This window comes from Hemitrygon akajei, chromosome 12, assembly GCF_048418815.1.
Source record: "Hemitrygon akajei chromosome 12, sHemAka1.3, whole genome shotgun sequence".
NCBI classification, from domain to species: Eukaryota; Metazoa; Chordata; class Chondrichthyes; order Myliobatiformes; family Dasyatidae; genus Hemitrygon; species Hemitrygon akajei.
Window position 1 is genome coordinate 14,230,852 of NC_133135.1, and position 22,843 is coordinate 14,253,694.

Consider the following 22,843-nt stretch of genomic DNA (forward strand, 5'->3'; position numbering starts at 1 on the left):
AGAGCTTAAGGTAAAGGAACCTTCAGGAGTGAGTCATCATAATGTGATAGAATTCACCCTGCAATTTGAGAGAGAGAAGCTAAAGTCAGATATATCAGTATTACATTGAGGTAAAGAGAATTACAGAGGTATGACAGATGAGTTGGTTAAAATTGTTTGGAAAGGGGCACCAGCAGGGATGACAGAAGAACTGTAATGGCTGGAGATTCTGGGATTAATTCAGAAGGTGCAGGATAGTTACATCCCAAAGAAGAAGTACTCTAAAGGCCAGATGATGCAACCATGGTGGACAAGGGAGCCAACATAAAAGCAAAAAAAGACAGCATATAATAGAGAAAAAAAGAGTGGGAAGTTAGAGGATTCAGAAGCTTTTACAAACTAAAAGGCGGCACCAAAAAACCATAAGGAGGGAAAAGATGAAATAAGCGGTTAAGCTAGCCAATAATATTAATGTGGATACTGAAAATATTTTCAGATATATAAAGAATAAAAGAGAGGCAAGAGTAGATATCAGACCGCTGGAAAATGGGGTGCTGGAGAGGTAGTCATGGGGGAACAAGGTAATGGTAGATGAACTGATTAAGTATTTTGCATCAGTTTTTACTATGGAAGACACGAGCAGTATGGTGGAAGTTTGAGAGTGTCAGGGGATGTAAGTGAACACAGTTGCTATTACAAAGGTGCTTGGGAAGCTGAAAGGTCTGAAAGCAAATAAGTCACCTGGACCAGATCGATGACACTCAAGAGTTCTGAAAGTAGCTGAAGAGATTGTTGAAGAATTAGTAATGATCTTTCAAGACTCACTAGGTTCTGTATGTGATTGACCGGCGATACAGAGGGGAACCAGCAGATGGAGACAAATACCATGTGACTGAAACACAACAAAGGCGCAGAGGGGGAAAAGGGATAACAGACATTAAAAATCTACACAACAGTCAGATAAAACTTCTAAAGATATATTTTCATCAGCAAAACCAGGATTCAGTACTCCACGCGAGTGTATGCAATTCTGAAAAGACGTATACGCCACAGAACAAACGAGAGCACAACCCAGAAAAATGAAGACATTATCACTATTGAAGGAAAATTAACCAATGGAAGAGCATGACCTCCATGGAAGGCATCTCCACAGTCTGAGCAGACTCAATGGTGACAAGGAAGCGTCAAACGCCTAGCTCAGAGTGGGAGACCTCTTCCCAGAAACAGAAGCCTTGTGGCAATACAGGACCTGGTGGTTAACACAAAAAAATGATTAAAAATACATAACAAAAGACCAACAAATTCAAGAGTATAAATGTAGAAAATGCCAAGAGACACCGGAAGCAATCCAACACATTACAGGATCCTGTTGAAGTTTAACTCAATCTGATTACTTACACAGGCATAATCAAGTGGCAAATATTATTCATCAAAATCTTACTTTACAATACAAACTTATAAATGAAATCATACGTACTATAAATACAAACCTGATCCAGTTTTAGAGTTAGAATCCCATAAATTATAGAATGACTGTTTTGTTATTACAGATTGGACAATCCATAATAATAATACAGGAAAGAACAACTTGATAAATAGATGTTAATATTAATAGATATAGGCTGCATGGTAGCATAGTGGTTAGCACAGCTCTTTACAGTACAGGTGATCCAGGTTCGATTCCTGCCGCTGCCTCCAAAGATGCTGTACATTCTAACCGTGACCGTGTGAGTTTCCTCCGAGTGCTCCTGTTTTCTCCCAAAGTCCAAAGACATACTGGTTGAAAGACGAATTGACCATTGTAAACTGTCCCGTAATTAGACTAGGATTAAATTGGGAAATTGCTGGGTGGTGCAGCTGGAAGGGCTGTATCTCAATAAAATCAAATTTAAATAGATATAGTCATTCCAAACAAACATAATATACAGAAATTATTAAGTGAAAAACACCAGAAATATGCTGAATTTAAAAACAAAACTGAAAGACTTTGGAATATGAACAAGGTATGCATTGTCCCAGTAGTAATAGCTACAACTGGTGTCATCCCAAAGACACTACACAATAGCATTAAACAATCAGGGCTACACAGTATTATCTATGTAAATCTTCAGAAAGCCACAATACTAAACACCACTAGAATAATCCGAAAGTTCCTAGCAATTGAGAAATGACTGTGCCTGAACCTCAGCAAATAATAATCAATGAGCAATAAATATTGAGAACAAGAGATGAAGAGTCCTTGAAAGTGAGTCCATAGATTGTGGGAACAGTTCAATGATAGGGCAAGTGAAGTTGAGTAAAGTTATCCTCTTTTTGATTCAAGAGCCTGATAATTGAGTAGTTGAACCTGGTGGTGTGAGTCCTGAGGCTCCTGTTACCTTCTTCCTGATGGCAGCAGTGAGAAGACAGCATAAACTGGGTAGTTGGGGTCCCTGATGATGGATGCTGTTTTCCTGCGACAACGCTTGTGTAAATGGTGAGGAGGGCTTTACCCATGATGGACTATTTTTGTGGGATTTTCTTTTCGAGGACATTGGTGTTTCCATACCAGGCTGTGGTGCAGCCAGTCAATATACTCTCCACCATACATTGATAGAAGCTAGTCAAAGTTATAGATGTCATGCTGAACCTTGGCAAACTCTGAAGGAAGTGAAAGCTGTGCTTTCTTCATAATTGTACTTATGTGTTGGGCCCAGGACAGGTCCTCTGAAATGGTAACACCACTTAAAGTTGCTGACCCTCTCCACCTTTGATCTACCAATGAGGACTGCCTCATGGACCACTGGTTTCTTTCTAGTGAAGTCTATAATCAGCTCCTTGGTTTTGCAAACAATGTGTAAGAGGATGTTGATATAACACCACTCAGCCTGATTTTCAATCTCTTCCTATATGCTGATTTATCACTACCTTTGATTCAGGTTACAATAGTGGTGTCATCAGCAAACTTGAATCTGGCATTGGAGCTGTGCTTAGCCACACAGTCATAAGTGTAAAGTGAGTAGAACAGGGGACTAAGCACACAGCCTTGTGGAGCATCTGTGCTGATGAAGATCATGACCAATGGTTCCCTTCTCCTGAAGTCAATAGTCAGCTCCTTGGTCTTGCTGATACTGCTGTTGTGGCATCACTCAGCCAGATTTTCCAACTCCCTCCAACATGCTGATTTGTCACCAACTTCAATTCAGCCAATGACGGTGGTGTCATCAGCAAACTTGAATATGGCTTTGGAGCTGTGCTTAGCCGCACAATCTTAAAACGAGCAGAACAGGGGGCTAAGCACACAGCCCTGTGACGGACCTGTGCTGATGGAGATCATGGAGGAGATGCTGCTGTCATTCTGAACTGACTGGGGTCTGCAAGTGAGGAAATTGCACAAGGAGGTATTGATGCTGAGGTCTTGAAGCTCGTTGGTTAGCTTTGAGGGGATGATGGTATTTAATGCTGAACTGTGGTCGATAAAGAGCATCCTGATGTAGGCATCTTTGCTGTCCAGATGTTCCAGGGTTGGGTGAAGAGTGAAGGTTGAGTGATGGTGTCTGCTGTGGACCTGTTGCTCCAGACCCAAGTCACTTCTCAGGAAGGAGTTGATACAGTGTGTCTCAACACCAACCCCTCAAAACACTACTGGATAATGTTCATGACTGTGGATGCAAGAGCTACTGGACCATGTTTTTTACTGTTCCAGTGATCCTTGTCTAGTCAGTCAAGTCTATTGTAATTTCGACCATGAACTGCTGGTACAGTACACAGTAAAAATGAAACAATGTTCCTCCAGGACCCTGGTGCTACAGGAAACAACACAAAACTACACTAGACTATGTGAGACAGCACAAGGCTACACTAGACTACATAAAACAACATAAAAACTGCACTAGACTACAGACCTGCACAGGACTACATAAAGTGCACAAAACAGTGCAGGGGAGTACAATAATTAATAAACAATAGGCACAGTAGAGGACAAATTACAATATAATAATAAATGATGTAGATGTCAGTCTAGACTCTGAGTATTGAGGAGTCTGATGGCCTGGGGAAAGAAACTGTTGCACAGTCTGGTCGTGAGAGCCCGAATGCTTCAGTACCTTTTGCCAGATGGCAGGGGGGAGAAGAGTTTGTGTGAGGGGTGCGTGGGGTCCTTCACAATACTGTTAGCTTTGCGGGTGCATTGTGTAGTGCAAATGTCTGTAATAGCGGGAAGAGAGACCCCGATGATTTTCTCAGTTGACCTCACTATCCACTGCAGGGTCTTGCTATCTGAGATGGTGCAATTCCTGAACCAGGCAGTGATGCAGCTGCTCAGGATGCTCTTAATACAACCCCTGTAGAATGTGGTGAGGATGGGGGTTGGGAGATGGATTTTTCTCAGCCTTCGCAGAAAGCAGAGACGCTGCTGGGCTTTCTTGAAAGAGAAGAATAAGGTGGTTGTAAATCAGAAATAAACAATAGGAGTGGCTGTGTGCTAAATAGTGACAAGGTGGATTAGGGGGAATGATAAAAAAAAATCAAAGCATATGCTAAGTATTGAATACAGACCATTGTTTACCATCTCATCTTTATAACAACCATCAAGCACGTTAAATGTTAAAGCCTTTAGAATGGAATTAGTTGAATTATTATTTATTATTGCTGTTGATTTTTGCAAGCATGGACTCAGGGAATGAAATAGCTGCTTTGTGTAGCAAAACTTTCCATAATTGCAAAGAACAGTTGGCTTATGATGTGCTCTTCCCTCCGACAATGGCTACCTCTTTGCTGGGAAAATCCTACCATGGATTAACACCGTATGTTAAAGTTGTATAGGATGTTGATAAGGCCTACTTTCAATAGTTCCATTTAATATCAGAGAATGTATACAACCAGAAATTCTTGTTCTTCACAAACATCCACATAAACAGGAGTGCCCAAAGAATGAGTGACAATAAAAACATTACAACCCCAGGGCCCCCTTGTACTCCCCCTCCCACACAGAAGCAGCAGCAGAACAAGGACCCTCCCTCTCTCCACTTACTTCAGCACAAAAAAAGCATCAGCACCCTCCATCCACCAAGTAAGCAATAGTAAAGCCCCCAAGAAAGACCATGATCTGCAGTACAACAAGAACTAAATGTTCATCTCAACTTTCAACATACCACAGGCTCTCTCTCTCTTCCCAATAAAGGGACAAAGAGGTGTCACCCTTTCACAGCAAGAGGGCAGACATAACAAAAGAGCTCACTGATTTGCTGCGTCACTTCTTTCCTCCAAGTTCTCCGACTCAGGAATCGGAGAAAGGAGGAAGATTTGCTGAGCCCTCGGCAGCTGATCCACTGTTCCTGATGTTCCATTTCTCCTGTGGTGCTTCAGTTGGTGGTACTGGCATAGAGTCAGCTCATCCACAGGGCCACAAAGTCTCAGATCCCCGCAGGCGCGCTCGTCTTCTAGGGCGCGTCCTTGGGGTATCAAAAGCAGCACAGGCGATGAGCCCCTGTGAGCGAGTCCCACCGCTGCAAAGAACCAAAGTTTGAGTGTAGCTCTAGGTCAGCATCTCCAACAGAAACCCATCAACCTTGAAAAGGAAAAAGAGAGAAATTAAAGGTAGAAATTAAGCTGTTTCCGCAGATGAGCTTGAAGGAGTCGCTGTTAAGCTCCATTGTAATTCCGCAGTTTTGGTCATCTATCTACAGGAAAGATGTAAATAATGCTGAAAGAGTACAGAGAAAATTTACGAGCGTGTAGCTGGGTCTGGAGGACCTGAGTTATAAGGAAAGATCGAACAGATTAGGACTTTATTCCTTGGAATGTAGAAGATTGAGAGGAGATGTGATAGAGGTATACAAAATTACGAGAGGTATAGATAGGGTAAATGCAAGCAGGCTTTTTATTTTTCCACTAGAGGTCATGGGTTAAGGATGAAAGGTGAAAAGTTTAAGAGAATATGGGGAAACTTTCTTCACTCAGAGGGTGGTGAGAGTGTGGAATGAGCTGCCAGCACAAGTGTTACATTTGGATTTGATGTTGTTTAAGAGAAGTGTGGATAGGTACATGGATGGTAGGGGTACGGAGGGCTCCAGTTCTGCTGCAGGTCAATGGGACTAGGCAGTTTAAATTGTTTGGCATGGAAGAGATGGGCCCAATAGCCTGAGTTTGCGCTGTATTTTTTCTATGACTTCTATACAATAGGATTGGGGGGCAATCAGGAAGGAACACAATATCGCATAACCAGTGAGGCTGGATGTGGGTGAGCGAATATGTCTAAGGTTATAGCCATCAATATTTAGGCAGAATTATCATGGTAGAGGAAAGAAGATGTGTGAAAGGAATTTCTTCTAACAATGGCAGTGTATATTTACTAATTGTGTCTTCTAATTCAGTCTCATATAGACAAAGCAATACAGGACCCAGAGATGATTGACGGAGACATTAAATAATCATTCTCACTCTGTCTTATCACTGTCACTCAATGCAGCCTTTAGTTTTTGTCAATTTACCAGCTTGTTCTAGGAATACCTGCAAAATGCAGAGGGAACTCAGCAAGTCAGGCAGCATCCTTGGGAAGGAATAAGGAGTCAATGTTTTGGGCTGAGACTCTTCATCAGGATTGGAAGGGAAGGGGGGAAGAAGGTGGAGGGGGGGAAGCAGAACAAGTTGGAAGATGATGGTGAAACCAGGTGGATGGGCGAGGGGAGGATAAAGAAAGAAGCTGGGAGGTGTTAGGTGGAAGAAGCAAAGGGCTGGAGCAGAAGAAATCTGATAGAAGCGGCGAATGGACCATGGGAGAAAGGGGAGGAGGTGGGGCACCAGAGGGTGGTGCAGGCAGGTGAGGAGAAGAGAAAAGGTGAGGAGCCAGAATGGGGAATGGTAAAGTAGAGGAGGGGGAGCAGTGAGAAACGACCAGAAATTAGAGGAATCGATATTCACACCATCGGGTTGGAGGCTACCTAGATGAAATATGAGGAGCTACTCCTTCATCCCGAGAGGGGCTTCATCATGACAGTAGAGGAAGACATGGACTGACATGTCAGAATGGGAATGGGCAGTGGAATTAAAATGGTTGGCCACCAGGAATTCATGGTTGTTGCAGACAGAGCAAAGTGCTCAATGAAGCTCTTTCCCTCCCTCCTCATCTTCATGTTGAAGTTTCTTCTCCTTCTTTTCTAGTCTTGATGAGGGGTCTTGGCTTAAAATGTCAACTGTTTATTCCTTTCCATAGCTGCTGCCTAACCTGCTGAGTTCCTCCAGGATTTTGTGCATGTTGTTCTGGATTTCCAGCATCTGCAGAATCCCCTATGTCTAAGAATACCTGAGTGTTTTGTCAGTTTGCTTAGGATAATAATTTGCATTTAATTAGCACTTTGCACATCCTCAAAATATATCAATGTCCCAGCCAAAACGTTACTTTCAAAGAATTAATTATTGCAAAGTGCAGACATATCCAAGGCAAATTTAAAAATTAGTAACTTACAACTGTGATATAGTCTAGAGTCACAGAGCAATAAAGCTTGGATACAACCTGTTTGACCCACCAGACCATGCTGATCACAGTGCCCACCCAGTTAGTACCAACTTCCTGCATTCGTTCCAAGTGTTTCTTAAATGATACAATTGTACTTGCCTCAACCACTTCCTCTGGCAGTTCATTCCATATATTCACCACCCTCCGTGTGAAAAACTTTCCCGTCAGGTCCCATTTAAATCCTTCCCCTCTACTCCTAAATGAATGTTCCCTAGTTTTGTTCTCCCCTACTCTGAGCAAAATACTGCTCCTACTCACCTTATGCCTGACTCACTGAGTTCCTCCAGCTTTTTGTGTGTTGATCCAGATTTCCAGCACCCTCCCCCCAACCCCCACCCCAACGATGCTACCTGGTCTGCTCTTTCCAATTTTTTTTCCTTTACAGATTTCCCAAATCTTCAGTCATTGACGTACTGGGGAGAAAAAGTGAACTGAGGGAGGGTGTGTAAAGAAGACAGAAACAAGGGCTCTTCCATGCATCCCACAAAGAGATGGCTGCAACTTTGACCCACTTGGTTTCCCACAGCTTCGATCTGGAGGGAGTGAGTGGACTACGTTGAGACTGTGGCCAACATGGGAAGGAGTTTGTCAGATTTCATCCTATTGCCAACTGCAAGCTCAGGAAAAATGTGTGTGTGGAGCTCATGAAATGCCAGGAACAAATCTCCAGGTTTTATTTTGTTTAGCGATACAGCACAATAACAAGCTTTTCCAGCCCAACGAACCTGCACTGCCCAATGTAACCAATTAACCTACTAACCCATACATCTTTGGAATGTGGGAAGAAATCCATGCAGGCACAGGAAAACATACAAACTTCTTATGCACAGCGGAGGGAATTGAACCTGGGTCACCGGCACTGTAAATTATTAAGCTAATGGCTAGGCTACCGTGCCACCCAGATCCCAGCAACTGCAGTCTCGTCTCTGACTCCTAAGATGCCATATGCTTTAAGACATAGGAGGTGTGAGCAGAGGCTACTGCCCTAGGAGGTATCCTTCAAGCACAATGGAACTGAGACAAGTGAAGGATGAACCATCTGGTCTAAGATGGGCAAGAAGGCAAAATGTCAAATACAAAAAGGAGTCAAAAAGATGATATTGAACTCATGATTTCACAAAACCTTTTACACCATTAATATTTTAAACCTGAAAATAATGCATAAGATTATGAAAATTGTTATTCACAGAACTCTGTATCCCATTTGACAGCACCGGAGATTAACTTATTTTTAAGTAGGAAACAATATTGTTTGAATAGGTTATGAAAAAAATCATGAGGATCCAATAAAGCATCTTAAATTAAATTACTAAAATTAGTTTCGTTATTAAAAATACAACGTTTAAGGTATTCAGTTTAATCATAGTTGACAGCAGCACAATGTTCACATCATTAGCAATTTCCATGACCTGCAATGAACCTGATTTTTGATACGTCTCATCTGGAAGGATTGTCATGCAGTTGAGGACAGAGTTGTGGGAACATTGTCAAGCAACGGCTCGGTGTGAAGATCTGTTGGTACGCTGTCTCCAAACATTGTTGTGTAAGATGTTTTGAGGAACTGGATGTAGTTCTGGATGCTCCGATTCTGATTCTCAGATTGTTCGAGGCTGAGTTTCAACTCCTGCAGACGCATCTTATGGTTTAGGTCAGCCTGAGGAAGCAAGAGTCATCTCTTGAGCTTTTGGAAAGAAAATTTTCATTATAAAGAGAGCACTGGAGTGGTTTATCTGGATTGTTTTGCTGTTGAAGAACTTGCAAACGAATGGATCAAGGAGTCTTTACAAACTGTTCTACCCATTGGCTTTTTTGCAAGTTCTCTCCAATTTGACCCACATCCACCTTTCCACCTTAATTTGCAAATCAGTCCTTTTCAAATTCAGCTCCAATTAGCTTTTGAAGATTACTGCTGAAGGTCATTCCATTATCTTTACAGGTAGTATGCTTTTGATCTTAACTGCTCTTTGAGAATCAGAATTAGATCATTTGATAACAAAACCCAATTTCCCTCCGGATCAATAAAGTATGTCTGTCTCTCCGTCTGTCTTTGGCCCATTGTGTCTGGTTTACCATTCCATCATGACTGATTTAACATCAGTCTCCTGCCTTCTCGCCATAACTTTTGACATGCTTATTAATCAAGAACATATCAACCTCTGTTTTCAATATACCCAATGACTTGGCCTCCGCAGCTGTCTGTGGCAACAAATTCCACAGGTGCATCACCCTCTGACTAAAGAAATTCTTCCTCACCTGTGTTATAAAGGGACATCCTATTATTCTGAGGCTGTGCCCTCTGGTCCTAGACACCCCCGCTATAGGAAACATCCTCCCCACGTCCACTCTGTTGAAGCCTTCCAATATTCAATAGGTTTCAATGAGATCCTCCCCCTCGCTGAATCACTCTTCTAAACTCGTGAGTACAGGTGCAGAGCCATCAAAAGCTAACTGTCATTGTTGGATCATGCTCCTGAATCTCCACTGGACCCCCTGCAATGCCAGCACATCCTTTCTTAGGTAAGTGGCCCAAAGTTGCTCACAATCTGTACAGAGTATTTGTTCCACCTGACTTTGATTACTTTCTCTCTTGGTACAATGTATTGGCAAACGGTGTAGTTCACTGTATATTTCAATATACGTGTGACAAATAAACTTGAATCTTGAAATCATCACAGCCTTTGCACGTTGTTGACGTGAACTGCACTTTCTCTGTGCCTGCTACACCGTGTTCTGCTTTTTACTCTCTCGATGCCTTTATATGCGGCATGATCTGTCTGGATAGCAAGCAAAGCTTTTCACTGTATCTTGGTATGCACACCAATAATAAACCACTACCAACGCTTGTTGGCAGAAAACAGATAAAACTCCAGACGCTGGAAAATTTTTAAAAGTGACTAACGTACTTCGAGCTATGCTGCCCCAGCAATCAGTGACAAACCCGATTAACCCTAACCTAATCATGAAACAATTCACAATGGCCAATTAACTAACCTGGTATGTCTTTGGACAGTGTGAGGAAACCGAGGACCTGGAGAAAGCCCATGCATTCCATGAAGAGGATGTATAGAATCTCCTTTAGGAACAGTGCTGGAACTGAACTCCGAACCCCTGAACTCTGAACTCTGGAACACCCTGAGCTGTAATAACATTGCACTAACCACTACACTACTGTGGCACCACTCATTCAAGCCTTGCTGTTAAATATATCACTATACAAAAGAAGCTGCATGACAAAGTATACGGAGTTTGTTCTTTTTACCAATCAGTCACCAATCAATGGATTCAGCCTGAGGTATTTTGCAAGGCAGTTTGAGAAGATTTGGTTTTGCTTGATGATTTATTGATTGATGCATTCCTTTTGCTTTGCAGCTAATTATCACTAGATTCTGCATCATTCAGTTATCTCATTAGATTTTCATCCACCATCTACTTTAGATGTCCAACAGGAAGCAGAGAGTACAGCAAGCACATTCCAAAGTAAAACGGGACAGGTGTGGTATGGAAATTAAACCACTGTCATTGTCAACAGGCAGAATAGTGCCAATGACATAGTGACAGACAGACAGACAGACATACCTTATTGATCCTGAGGGAAATTGGGTTTCGTTACAGCCGCACCAATCAAGAATAGTGAAGAAATATAGCAATATAAAACCATAAATAATTAAATAATAAGTGAATCATGCCAAGTGGAAATAAGTCCAGGACCAGCCTATTGGCTCAAGGTGTCTGACACTCCAAGGGAGGAGTTGTAAAGTTTGATGGCCACAGGTAGGAATGACTTCCTATGACGCTCAGTGTTACATCTTGGTGGAATGAGTCTCTGGCTGAACGTACTTCAAGAATCCTTTCAAATGTTTTTCACTGCTTCCCCACAGATTACACTTGAGATTCTTGCCTCGCAACCCCCCCATTTGAATAAATGTAATTTTGCCTCATGCTCTTTTCCGCAACTTGCAGATGTGTCCTCAGTGAAGTCTATACCTTCCTTTACACTGACCGATGTATAACATGCACCAAACTCACACGATCTTTGCTTTGTTGAAGCAGTTTCAGGCCATTTGTCGTTCTATTTAACTCCGATTCCAGTTCAAGTATCCTGTTCTGAAATGCCCGTTCTTTAGCTGCAGCCTGGTCTTTCATCTCCCTGACCTGTGAAAGGGAAGGGAACGTGTCTAACGAATGAGGAATTAGATTTAAAAACCCATAAACAAGGGGGTATCACAGCCATGCCAATAGAAACAACAAGGGTACAGTGAAACTTTTATTACTCAACTTTAGTGAGAAATTGAATGATGGGTGAACTTAATCAAACGTGTAGATTCTAAAGGGGTTTGACAGGGTAAATGCTGAATGGGATAGCCATCAAAAAGGGTTCATTTGCTTGTTATGTGCTGTGTCCTATGATATGGACGATTATGGTCTTATCGTTCTTCGCAAATTTTTCTACAGAAGTGGTTTGCCATTGCCTTCTTCTGGGCAGTGTCTTTACAAGATGGGTGACCCCAGCCATTATTAATACTCTTTAGAGATTGTCTGCTTGGCGTCAGTGGTTGCATAACCAGGACTTGTGGTATGCACCGGCTGCTCATACAACCATTCACCACCTGCTCCCATGGCTTCATGTGACCCTGATCGGGGGTGAGGGGGGGGGGGGGGGTACTAAGCAGGTGTTACACCTTGCCGCAGGGTGACCTGCAGGCCAGCGGAGGGAAGGATCGTCTTATACCTCCCTTGGTAGAGATGCATCTCCACCCCGCCACCCAAGGATGCATACCTGTAAAATAAGGGGCACGTCATTTGAAAATGAAGTATGAGGATCTTTCTTATCTCTGAGGATAGGGAATTTCCATCCATCCATCTCTCCCATCCATCCAACAATCTCTTTTATATCGTCCCTCCCCCAACTATCAGGCAGGAGGTACTGTAGCTCTAAGACAAAGACTGTTAGGTTGGGAAACAGCTTCTTCCCCCAGGCTGTGAGACTATTAAACTCTTGGCCACTACCCAAGTTTTGTGCCATAAATGCACATAATTATTTGTTAATTTACAGTATTTGTGGTAACATTACTTTGTGTTATGTGTGTGAGTTATATGTACTCTGTTGTGCACCTTGGTCTGGAGGAATGTTGTTTCTTTTCGGTTGAATGACAATAAACTTGAAATTGAACTTAGATTCTCTGACCCTGATAGTGGCAGATGCCAGGCCATTGGGTATATTTAAGATGGCAGTAGATAAATATTTGAAAGATTGAGGAATTGTGGGTGATGATAAACTAGCACAGTATGGACATATTCAATGGTGGGTCAGGCATCAGTGGGCCTGACCTACTCCTGCTCCTAGTTTATAGTGTTCCTGAATTCTTTGATGAATTTCACAGGTCTCAAATGTCATTTTTCTGATGAATAGTCTTGGCATGACATGCCGAATGTTTGTTCTCAACAGATGCTGCCTGACCTGCTGAGTTCCTCCAGCATTTTACATGTGTCATTCTTATGTTACGCACAAACCAAAAACACAAGAGATTCTGCAGATGCTGGAAATCCAGAGCAATGCACACAAAATGCTGGAGGAACTCAGCAGGTCAGGCAGCATCAAAGCACAAATTAATCTCATTTGGGAAAATTTTTTAATTTGCATTTATACCTACCAGTAAAGGAGAATACAATTCACTTTTTGTTTAAGGCAAGAACCAACAGAAAATCTAACAGCTTCCAGCAAGGGATATGTTTATACCTTTTCACTGACATCAAGTAACGCAGCTTCCAACTGCTGGCTCAGAGCTGCAGATTCCCTCGATCGCTCCTCCAGTTGGCAGTTGCTGAATAAAACTGCTTCTTCTTGTTTTGCCATTGTCTCATTCAGCTCTTGGTTTTGTATATCAACCTCCTTCAGCTTCCTTCGATCAATAATGATTGAAATTCTTTAGTGAACTCAAGCTAGAAAGGTAATCGAAACACAATAGGTTCTGCAGAGGCAATGTATACAAAATGCTGGAGGAACTCAGCAGGTTAGGCAGCACCGCGGGAGAGGAATAACAAGTCAACATTTTGGGCCCAGGCCCTTCACCAGGACTGGAAAGGAAGGAGGAAGAAACCAGAATAAGAAGGTGGGGGGGTGGGATGAGATGGAGAACAAACAAGAAGGTGATAGGAGACCAGGTGAGGGGGAAGCTGGTGGATGGGAGAAGGTGGATGAAGTATGAAGCTGGGAGGTGATTGGTGGAAGAGGTAAGGGCTGAAGAAGGAGAGATCTGATAGGAGAGGACAGTGGACCCATGGAAGAAAGGAAAGGAGGAGGGGCATCAGAGGCAGGTGGTTGGCAGATGACGTGAAGAGCAGGTGTAAGGGGGAAGCCAGAATGGGGAAGGGAAAAAGAATCTAAATGCAGTTGGAAAATGTGCACCCTCCTATCAATGGTATACTGGTTATTAAAATTGCTAACCAACTAAAACAAAAGTACTTAGTATTTCTTTGGCAGGTTTCCATTTGTATACTGGAATTGAATCCAGCCTACATTGCCATCAAATCGATTTAGTCAATGATGATTTCAATGTGAAATGTAGACAGTAACTGAAAAAATCTTGGGTTCAGTGAACTCTCGTATTCAGTTTGAGTAAGAAGGTCTAATCCAGGTCAATTGCAAAGAGAATATGATCAGATTATTGGCAATTAATGGCCTATAGAGACCAATTAAAAATCCCCCATTAAGGTAATCTTAAACAAGGGACGTTAATGGGATTTTATTTTTTGATGCCTAATGCCAGCATGATTAGATGTGGACATCCTTCATAACTGTACCACTTCAATCACAGGATCCAAGTCTTAAGAGATAGGAGTAGAATTAGGCCCTTTGGCCTAATAAGTCTATTCCACCATTCCATCATGGCTGAATTATTATCCCTCTCGACCCCATTCTCCTGTCTTTTTCCCCATAACTTTTGACACCCTCACTAATCAAGAACCCACCAACTTTTGGTTCAGATATACCCAAAGACTTGGCTTCCACAGTCATCTGTGGCAATGAATTCCACAGATTCATTATTGGATGAGTATATTAACTAATGCAGCAAACTTAAAAGATTCCTGCTACTATTTTCCCTGTTTGTATGAGATGACCAGAATCAGAATCATGTTTATTATAGAGTCGTAGAGCAGTACAGCACAGAATCAGGCACTTTGGCCCATCTAATCTATGCCAATTGTTATTCTGCTCATTCCCATCAACCTGCACTCAGACCATAGCCCACCATATCATTCTTATCCATGTACTTATGCAAGGTTCTCTTAAGTGTTGCAATCAAACCCACATTTACTACTTCCAATGGCAGCTCACTGCACAGCTGAATTATCAATGACATTTATCATAATATTTGTTATTTCATGGTAGGAGTACAGTGCAAGACAAAAAAAAATCACTACAAGTTACAAAACAAAAAAAAAGTGCCCCGCTATGGACTGTCCCAAGCCTGGATGTGAAAGGAAAGGGTTGGGCACAGGGTTCTAGCAACCCCATTCCACAAAAACCCTGAGCCTCTCTGCAGGAAGAGTGAGGGAGCTGTACATGGAAAAATCTACAAGGAATCAATGCTTTTTTTTTGCAGAAACACGAGAGATTCTGAAGATGCTGGAAATCCAGAGCAACACACACAAAATGCCGGAGGAACTCAGCAGGTCAGGCAGCATCTGTGAAAAGGAATAAGCAGTTAACATTTTGGGCCAAGACCCTTCATTGGGATTGGAAAGGAAGGAAGAAGCCAGAATAAGAAGATGGGGGAGGGGAAGGAGTGACAGGAGATAGGTGAGACAGGTGAGAGAGAAGATGGAAGGATGAAGAAAGAAGTTGGGAGGGGATAGGTAGAAGAGGTAAATGGCTGAAGAAGATGGAGTCTGTAAGGAAAGTACAATGGACCATGGAAAAAGAAACAGAGGAGAGGAACTAGAAAGAGGTGATGGGCAGTTGCGGAGAAGAGAGACGGTAGCCAGAATGGAGAATGGATCAAGAGAGAAAGAGAAAGGGGGAAGAAATTAATGGCAGCTAGAGAAACCAACGTTCATGCCATCAGGTTTGACGCACCATTGCTCTGCCTACCAAATAAGCCATCATCTCCCAGAAGTCACCCATTTCAATTTAACTTCCCATTCCCATTCTGACATGTTGGACTACAGCCTCAACTACTGCCATGATTAGGCTAAATTCAGTTTGGAGGAGCAACACGTCATATTCTGTCTGGGTAGGTGGCCAACACCCCTTCTGAGACCCAGGAGGCAAATATGTGTTTACCATTTTCACATCAGAAGCAGCCAAGATGTTGACTCGTACAATGCGAATATTGAAGTCACTTACTTTTCTTTTCAGAGTTGGCATTTACTGACAAACGTACCCAATCACTTTTATCACTGTTGTTAAATAACACCCAATCTCTCCTTACCCCCTTCCTCAGCTGGTTCAGACATACCAGTTTAAGAGCCATGATAATCTCAGCAACCATTTGCTAAACACAAAAGTTGATGAGTTTGAGACAGGAGATGGAGGAGGAAGAAAGAAATGGCAAGAACATTTAGTGGGGTGCTGACTTTAACATGTGGCTGTAAGTACAAGTTCTGGTCAGAACTATTCAGGTCTTGTTGGTCTGGGACAAAATTCAAGAGGGATCTGTAATGAACATGGGTGATGGAACGAAAAGATGTCTGCCCCATCAGAGAGTTACTACGTTGGAGATCAAGAGGAGACAAGATCCACTCTTTAAGACATTTAAATCAGCATAACTGGGCTTCATAAATTATAAAATGGTAAAGTCCTGAAGAAGGCTCTTGGTTCAAAATGTCAACTGTTTATTCCCCTCTATAGGCACTGCCTGACATGCTAAGTTTCTCCAACATTTTTGTGTATATTGTTTTGGATTTCCAGCATCTGCACTATATCTTCTGTTTATAATATAGAATGAAATCCCTGAGCATCAGGAGGGAGCTACCAGGGGATGGCATCTGCTTCACTGCTGAACTACAGAATGTGGTGTGTGTATACAATCTGGGTAAGCCAAAATTAGAAAAGATTTACTGACAGGTTCTGAAATGATCTGATGAGCTCATGCATTGAAAAAGATGATCTGAAACAGGATTTAAAATGGTTGAGAGATTACCAGGAAAGAACATCCAGAGCCTGTAACAACGTGTGCTTCTCTTCCCTCAAGGACTCCAGATTTTCCGAAGGGGATTTTTCTCTGTAACTCTGGTCACTGGCCTGCAACATAGGTACAAATGTAGGGTTTCTACAAGAGTGCCGATCTTTCAGAAAGCCGCACAAGGAAATGCTGAAATTACTAGTAAATAAGCAACAACTACAGGTTTGTAAGTAAAACAGAAAGACAGAGCAGTGAGAACAAATGGAAAATACAGTGCTGGAAGAGATAGGAGAACAGAATAACCACTAGAAATCCATCCACAATTTCAGCACTTGTTTCTAGAACCTTGCTACTGACATTGCACAATATACAGTAATATCAATAGGTGTTGTGTCTCAAGGCTCCAGAAAAACTCTTGTACACACAAGACTGAAGCTACAAAAAGCTGGGCAGACAAAGCACTCAACTGATAACAACTGTTCTAACATCCATCCACCAATTACTGGTTTTTGCACTAGAAATGGCACCTTCACCTGTAGCTCAGTCAGTGTTTTGGATAAGTCAAGGAACCTTCTCTTGCGACTCAGGAGCTTTTCCTCACACTCGTGGAGCCTTTGTTCAGCTGCCTTCAGCAGCTCGGGAAAGGGTCTCAGCTCCTTCAGACGAGGTTCCGTTTCATCGTACACCTTCACCGTGATTTCAATGGTTAGAGTGGGAAGTGGTGGAGGGAAGATGAGGCAAAAGGTGAATGAAAAATAATAACCCATTAAACAGATCATAACAACTGTTATGGTGGGATCACCACAATGTAATGTATATGGAAACTATAATATTGCTTCCATGGAAAAGCTTTGCAAAGAAACATCCCAATAAAAGCAAAATATTGGGATGCTGAAGTAAAAAGAGAAAACTTACAAAATTCTCAGCAGCCACAGAGAAGAAACAGAGTTAACATTCTAGTTAATGTCCTCATGATCACAGAATCAAACAATATACATGCCAACCATCAAGTACCAATTAACACTAATCCCACTTGCTAGCATGTGACACAGCCTTCGAGCCAAGGCATTTCAAGAACATTTAAATGCTTCTTAAATGTAACCTGTCTCCACCAGCTGTTCAGGCTATATGTTCAGATTTCAACTGGGTGAAACAATCCCTTACTGTAAGCCTATCCCCTTTGGTTAGACCTTGGCAGGAGGAAATGTTTAAGACCATAAAACCCTAAGACTAAGGAGTTGAATTAGACCATTTGGCCCATCAAGTCTGCTCTGCCATTCCATCATGGCTGATTTATTATCCCTCTCAACCCCATTCTCCTGCATCTCACTGTATCCTTCCACACCCAGACCAATCAAAAACCTATCAAACACCATTTTAAATATATCCAATGAGTTGGCCTCCACAGCCATCTGTGGCAACAAATTCCACACATTCATCACCCTCTAGCTAAGAAATTCCTCCTCATTTCTGTTCTAAATGGACATCCTTCTATTCTGTGTTTGTGCCCTTTGGTCCAAAAATCCGCCACTACAGGAAACAACCTCTTTGTATACACTCTCTCCAGGCCTTTCAATATTTACCAGGTTTCAATGAAATTCTCTCTGTCTTCTAAACTCCAGCAAGTACAGTCCCAGAGCCATCAAACGCAACTCATACCTTAACCCTTTCATTCCTAGAGTCATTCTCATGAATCTCCTCTGGTCCCTGTGCAATGCCAACTCATCTTTTCTTAGATAAGGAACCCAAAGCTGCTCACAAAACTCCAAGTACAGTCCGATAAGCGCCTTATAAATCCTCATCACCCCACCTTTGCTTCTATATTTTAGTCACCTTGAAATGAATGCTAACATTGCATTTGCCTTCCTCACCACCAGCTCAATCTACAAATTAACTTTTTGGGAATCCTGTACTTGACTCCCAAGTCCCTTTGCACCTCTGATTTTTTTGAATTTTCACCCCATTTAGAAAATACTTTATGCCTTTATTCCTTCTATCAATGTGCATGACCATTCACATCCCTACACTGCATTCCATCTGCCATTTCTTTGCCCATTCTTCTAATCTAAGTCCTTCTGCAGCAGACTCCCTGCTTACATTGAATATAGAACAGTACAACATGAAACAGGCCATTCGGCCCACAATGTTGAGCCAAGCCAGCTAAAAAGCAAATCAAAAACACCCAAACACTAATCCCTCCTACCTACATCATGTCCTTATCCCTCATCTTCCTCACATCTAAGTAAGTATCCAAACCTCTCTTAAAAGCCTCTAATGAATAATCCATCTGGTCCAGGTGAATTATCTACTTTCAGACCTTTCAGCTTCCCAAACCGCCTTAGTATTATCATCATTGGTAGATAAGGTGGTTAAGAAATAAAATACATGCCTGCCTTCATTAGTTGGGCCATTTAATGCAAGAGCAGGGAGATTAGTGTGCGTGGTTAGTGCAATACTTTAAAGCATCAGCTGTATGATCAGGAGTCATCTCCGGCTCTCCGTAATAGCAACTACACTCACTTCTGCCTCCTGACACTCTTGAATTTTCAGCATATAGCTGGTTGTCCTTCACAGTGAAGACTGGTGCAAAATACTTATTAAGCTCGTCCACTATTTCTTTGTCCCCCATTATTATCTCTCCAGTGTCATTTTCCAGTGGCCCAATATACAATCTTGCTTCTCTTTTACTCTTTATATATCTGCAAAAAAACTTCTTGTATCCTTGTTTATATTATTGGCTAGCTTCCTCATATTCCATCTTCTTATTGTTTTTCTCATTATTTACCTCATTATTCTATATATCCCAATCAGTTACTCCTCTGCATTTTTTCTCTCTCTTTTTGGACTAATTTTTTTTAAATGTACTTCTTATTGTAATCTATAGCTTATATTGTTATAAGACCATAAGAATTAGGCCGTCTGGCCCATTGAGTCTGCTCCGCCATTCAATCATGGCTGATCCTTTTTTTCTATCTCCTTCTCAACCCCAGTTCCTGGCCTTCTCCCCGTAACCTTTGATGCCGTGTCCAATCAAGAACCTATCAATCTCTGCCTTAAATACACCCAACGACCTGGCCTCCACAGCCACATGTAGCAACAAATTCCACAAATTCACAGCCCTTTGGCTAAAGAAATTTTTCCGCATCTCTGTATTGAAAAGGCACCCCTCTATCCTGAGGCTGTGCCCTCTTGTCCAACACTCTCCCACCATGGGAAACATTCTTTCCACATCTATTCTGTTTAGGCCTTTCAACATTCGAAAGGTTTCAATAAGATTCCCCCCCTCATCCTTCCGAATTTCAGCGAGTACAGATCCAGAGCTATCAAATATTCCTTGTACGATACCCTTTCATTCCTGGAATCATCCTTGTGAACCTCCTCTGGACCCTCTCCAATGCCAGCACATCTTTTCTAAGATGAGGGGCCCAAGACTGATCAAAATACTCAACATGAGGCCTCACCAGTGCCTTATAAAGCCTCAGCATCACATCCTTGGTCTTGTATTGTAGACCTCTTGAAATGAATGCTAACATGCATTTGCCTTTCTCACCACTGACTCAACCTGCCAGTTAACCTTTAGGATGTTCTGCACAAGGACTCCCAAGTCCCTCTGCACCTCAGATTCCTGTTATTTTCTCCCCATTTAGAAAATAGTCTGCACATTTATTTCTACTACCAAAGTGCATGACAATGCATTTTGCAACATTATATTTCATTTGCTACTTTCTTGCCCATTTTCCTAATCTAAGTCCTTCTGTATCCTACCTGTTTCCTCAACACTACCTGCCCCTCCACCAATCTTTGTATTATCTGCAAACTTGGCAACAAAGCCATCTATTCCATCAACTAAATCATTTATATACAGCATAAAAAGAAGCGGTCCCAACACCAAACCCTGCAGAACACCACTAGTCACTGGCAGCCAACCAGAAAAGGATCCTTTTATTCCCCACTTGCTGCCTCTTACCAATCAGACAATGTTAATAACTTTTCAGTAATACCACGGGCTCTTACCTTGGTATGCAGCCTCATGTGTGGTACCTTGTCAAAGGCCTTCTTAAAGTCCAAATATACAACAACCACTGCATCCCGTTTATCTATCATACTTATAATCTCCTCAAAGAATTCCAATAGTTTCATTAGGCAGGATTTTCCCTGAAAGAAACCATGCTGATTTTGTACTATCTTATCCTGTGTCACCAACTATTCCATCACCTCATACTTAACAATTGACTCCAACATCTTCCCAACCACTGAGGTCAGGGTAACTGGTCTATAATTTCCTTTCTGCTGCCTTCCTCCTTTCTTAAAATGTGGAGTGAAATTTGCAATTTTCCAGTCGACTTGCACCATGCCAGAATTCAATGATTTTTGAAAGATAATTTCTAATGCCACCACAATCTCTAACGCTTCCTCTTTCAGAACCCTAGGGTGCAGTTGCTCTGACCCAGGTGACTTACGTACCTTTAGGTCTTTCAGCTTTTTCAGCACCTTCTCTCCTCTAACATGAACTGCACCCACTTCACTTCCTTCACACACTACAACACCAAACATACTGCCAGTGTCTTCCACAGTGAAGACTGATGCAAAATACTCATTTAGTTCATCAGCCATCTCCTTGTCAACCGTTATTATTTCTCCTGCCTCATTTTCTAGTAGTCCAATATCCACTCTCATTTCTCTTTTCTTTTTAACATACTTGAAAAAACTTTTACTATCCACTTTGATATTATTATAGCTTGCTTTCATATTTCATCTTTTCCCTTCTAATGATTGCTCTCTGTAGGTTTTTAAAAACTTCCCAATCCTCTTATCTTCTAACTAATTTTTGCTTTGTTGCATGCCTTTTCCTTTGTTTTTACAATAGCTTTGACTCCCCTTGTCAGCCACCGTTGCACTATTTTACCATTTGAGTATTTCTTCAGTTTTGGAATACACATGTCCTTCACCTTCCTCCTCTTTCCCAGAAAGACTCGCTTTTGCTGGTCTGCTGATATCCTTGCCAGCAGCTCCTTCCAACTTACTTTGGCCAACTCTTCTCTCATAATTTCCCTTATGTATTACAATGTACTGCTGCCACTTTTCATTGACCAATTTTGTGACATAGGTCAGTGGTGTTAAACCTGTTTCTGATTTTGTTGCAAACTAAAACAAAGATTTATCTTGTTTATTTCCTTTGAATCCTCTCTGGCGTAATTAAGTCTTTCCGTTGGTGTGGTGCCGAGAACTACAGATAGGACACCAGCTTTGGCTGAGTTAATGTTGAAGAGATTAAAGACAGATTTAAAGATTAGCTTCATTTGTCACATGTACATCAAAACAAACAGTGAAATGTGCCATTTTGCATCAAATCAAATCAGTGAGGATTGTGCTGGGCATCCTGTATGTGTCACAGATGTGTCATTCAAGAATTTGGATGGGGTGGAAGGAAGGTGCAAAACAGATTGATAGATTGTTGGTATTACTAAGGAGAAGGTTCTTGGGAAGCTGAAAGGCCTTAAGGTGGAAAAGCCTCCTGGACTGGACAGACTGCTCCAGAGGGTTCTGAAAAAGGTAGCTGAAGAGATTGTGAAGACATTAGTAGCGATCCTTCAAGAATCACTAGAGGACTGGAAACAACACAGAAATAGGCCCTTCAGACCAACTCACCTATGCCATCCAAGCTGCCAAAGTGAGCTTGTCACATTTGCTCGCATTTAGCCCCAATCTGTTCCCCAATTGGAGCAGTATTTTGATGCGAATGAAATGACCAACGAGAAGCAAGTGCCAATTTTGCCAAGTGCATTAAGGCTAAAGGCATACAGTTTGCTTCTGGCCCAAACAAACCAGCAGAAATAAATTTTGCTACTATTGTAAATGTGATGCAGGAACACTTGGAACCAAAGCCATTGCTAATTGCAAAATGCTTTAGGTTTCATAACCAGAATCAAAAAGAAGGGGAACCTATTTCCACATATGTGGCCGAAATGAAGAGATTGTGTGAGCATTGTCAGTTTGGTAATGGGCTTAATGATACACTAAAAGATTGCTTAGCTTGTGGAATCTTAAAAGAAAACATTCAAAACTGGCTCCTAACTGAAGCATAGTTTACATTCAAACAAGCGGTGAATATCGCTGTGTCAATGGAAACCACAGAGATGCAATTGAGTTGTAATCAGTAACAAAGGTGAGTGTGAACAGAGTTGCAACGTCTAACAGAAGCCAGCCTTGCTGAACAAACTGTGCTACTATTGTGGCAGGGGCT

At 41.9% G+C, this 22,843-nt stretch overlaps 1 protein-coding gene across 1 annotated transcript in view; it reads right to left on the reverse strand.

Moving 5' to 3' along the window:
- Positions 1 to 980: 980 nt before the first annotated feature.
- Positions 981 to 22,843, reverse strand: part of LOC140736726 (protein BCAP-like) — a 94,303-nt gene continuing 72,440 nt past the window's right edge. The window contains exons 13-18 of the mRNA XM_073062599.1: positions 17,133 to 17,285; positions 16,618 to 16,718; positions 13,212 to 13,374; positions 11,501 to 11,626; positions 8,884 to 9,128; positions 981 to 5,527 (exon numbers count right to left, since the gene is read on the reverse strand). Coding sequence (XP_072918700.1) covers positions 8,928 to 9,128; positions 11,501 to 11,626; positions 13,212 to 13,374; positions 16,618 to 16,718; positions 17,133 to 17,285 — 744 coding nt within the window. The 3' untranslated portion in view covers positions 981 to 5,527; positions 8,884 to 8,927. The remainder of the gene's footprint in view (positions 5,528 to 8,883; positions 9,129 to 11,500; positions 11,627 to 13,211; positions 13,375 to 16,617; positions 16,719 to 17,132; positions 17,286 to 22,843) is intronic.